General features: G+C 35.9%; 1 protein-coding gene across 2 annotated transcripts in view; it reads right to left on the bottom strand.

Annotated features, from left to right (window-relative positions):
* Nucleotides 1-2,379, bottom strand: part of LOC122087256 (protein SCAR2-like) — a 9,625-nt gene that overhangs the window by 6,179 nt on the left and 1,067 nt on the right. For both annotated transcript variants that reach the window (XM_042656324.1, XM_042656323.1), the window contains exon 2: nucleotides 1,029-1,192. In XM_042656324.1, coding sequence (XP_042512258.1) covers nucleotides 1,029-1,192 — 164 coding nt within the window. The remainder of the gene's footprint in view (nucleotides 1-1,028; nucleotides 1,193-2,379) is intronic.

Raw genomic sequence — 2,379 nt, forward strand, 5'->3', positions numbered from 1 at the left:
CCCCCCCCCCCTCTTCATGGTTTTTACATGAAAAAGGAAAAGAAAAAGAGAGAGGTTTAGTTGAGCGGGAATAAACATCCCAAGATGGTGCATCAACTTATGCCAGTTTCGAAGAAACAATCTTTAATGAACACCACAAAGAGTTACTTTTCTCTTATTTCAATGAACATTTCCATTGATGAAGTGGACTTATGGCTAACAGGACCGAAGAAGAATTACAATAGATATTATGATTCAAACAGCAACTTAAAATCTAATTCAAGGAAGATAAATAGAAAGGCACTATTAAGGCCATTTCGATGATAAGCTTGATAATTAATACTATTCTCATTCAATTGGATGCACATCAACAGTGATAGAAATGTGTTGAACCTATTGAACTATCATGTATAATGCCAATCATGAAGGTTACCGAGCTAATGACCAAAATATTCCCCCCCCCCTTTTTTTAGTCCCAACAAGCATCCCTCCAAAAAGAAATGTATCATGTCAACCCAACATTTAGGATCGTTTAAATCATGTGAATGGTCACCCACAATTGCTCCTTGTATTTATACATTCACTGTAACACAAATAAAAAAAAAAAAACAACTAATGATATTGATTGTCATGAAAAATTCTCTCCTTTTCCACAGGGTATACATCAGAAGGATGGCTAGAGGGTAAGTAGGTGAAGAAGTTTCAGAACTCGCAAACGGTATCAACAACTTAACAAAAGAATCAAGTTGACATTCTCCCCAGTAGGTTTTGCTCATGTTTTCGCTTATGAAAGGAAAAAACAGGCTAACCTTCAGAAGATCTTCCTACTACAGATAAATTAGACTCGAGAAATTCTTTCCCAAAGTCCAATTGTTAGGTACCATTGAAATCTTTGTATTCCATGCCCACTTAAATTAGCAACCCAACAGAATATAATATTCCCTGCAGAAACTATCCCAATTGACAGAAAAAAGGGGGAAATTTTGTTGTTTTCTTTAAGTCAATAAAATCTTATTTCAAAGAAAAGAATTATTGGAAAGCATAATGACCTGCATTGAAAAGAAATAATGAATGACTGGTTCGGGAGAGAAAAGCCCTCTCAATAGATGGAACTTCTGCCTCTAGTTGTTGGACACGTAGCATCAGACCATGGCCTCTGGCAGCAGTAGCCATCACTTCTTCATGCAAGTCATGGAATATCTCCGCAGCAAACCTGTTGAATCAGAAGACATCAGAAATCAATATTAATAAAGATAAGTCCACCACAGTCCTCAGAACATCTGAATGGCCACTACAAGAATAAATTAATCTTCAAGAGGGAAGTACTCAAGAGAGGGAAGAGATTCGAAAGAAGTCTTACTCCAAATGTCTACCATGCAGGTCAGACTCAGATAGATGATCAGAACCCACCAACTTAATATAATCCTATATTGGTTGGAGTAAGTTCTTTCAGGATCTAACCAAAGTCCTGGACTCGACATTTATTATTGAGACTGCTCATTTCTTGACATTGGGATAGACATGGATTGTGCATGAGCGTAATAGATTAGAGATACTGAATAATAAAAATCTTAATTGGCTAAAATGAGCCCAATTGGACAATAATCCAACCCACCACATTCTACAAAAAGGGCTAGAGCATTAATCTGATCAGTACAACCTTTGCCCATAATATCTCCAGGGTGGACCATCAAAATCCTAAATTTGTGGGTGATTACCTGGGGAGTCAAAATGATATGGATTCCTTAGGTTTAACTACAAACATTACTTTAAACAAAATTGAATGGTGAGATAGGATTTAGGTAGCTGGCCCCATTTAATCGGGAAAAGGTTTAGTTGAGCTGAGTTGAGTTGAGTTGAGTTGAGTTTAGTCGAGTTTTGGACCCTCAAAGTTCTAAATTTTCTAGTTTACAATAGAATCGTGTAGGAAGCACATAGGATAAAATTGTAATATGCTTTCCTCACTGACATTAAGAATTTTCTTAATGGAAATGTAAGAAATTGAGACATATTCTGGACCGTCCAGATTATTTACAGCATGTTCTAAAGATGCAAAAAAATATCAATATATCAAAATGGTGTGTCCACATCTCACTGCAGAAACACAAGAAAAATAATGTCCCTTTACCTCAAGTAAATCCAGAAATAGTCTAATAATCAAAAGCTTGAATTGAAACGAAAATTATAAATTCAAATTTTCATATCCTCCTTAAGATTTAACATGGCTCACAAAAAAAAAAAAAAAAAAAAAAAAAAAAAAAAAAAAGATTTAACATGGCAAGAAAACTCAATCATTAGCAACAGAGTATGGAGGCAAAATGTAAGTTCAGGAAACCAAATTATCTCTTTCCGCTCACTCTCTTTGATTTCCAATGAAGGTCCTCCTCCCCCCCCCCCCCC

Source organism: Macadamia integrifolia, chromosome 8, assembly GCF_013358625.1.
Source record: "Macadamia integrifolia cultivar HAES 741 chromosome 8, SCU_Mint_v3, whole genome shotgun sequence".
NCBI classification, from domain to species: Eukaryota; Viridiplantae; Streptophyta; class Magnoliopsida; order Proteales; family Proteaceae; genus Macadamia; species Macadamia integrifolia.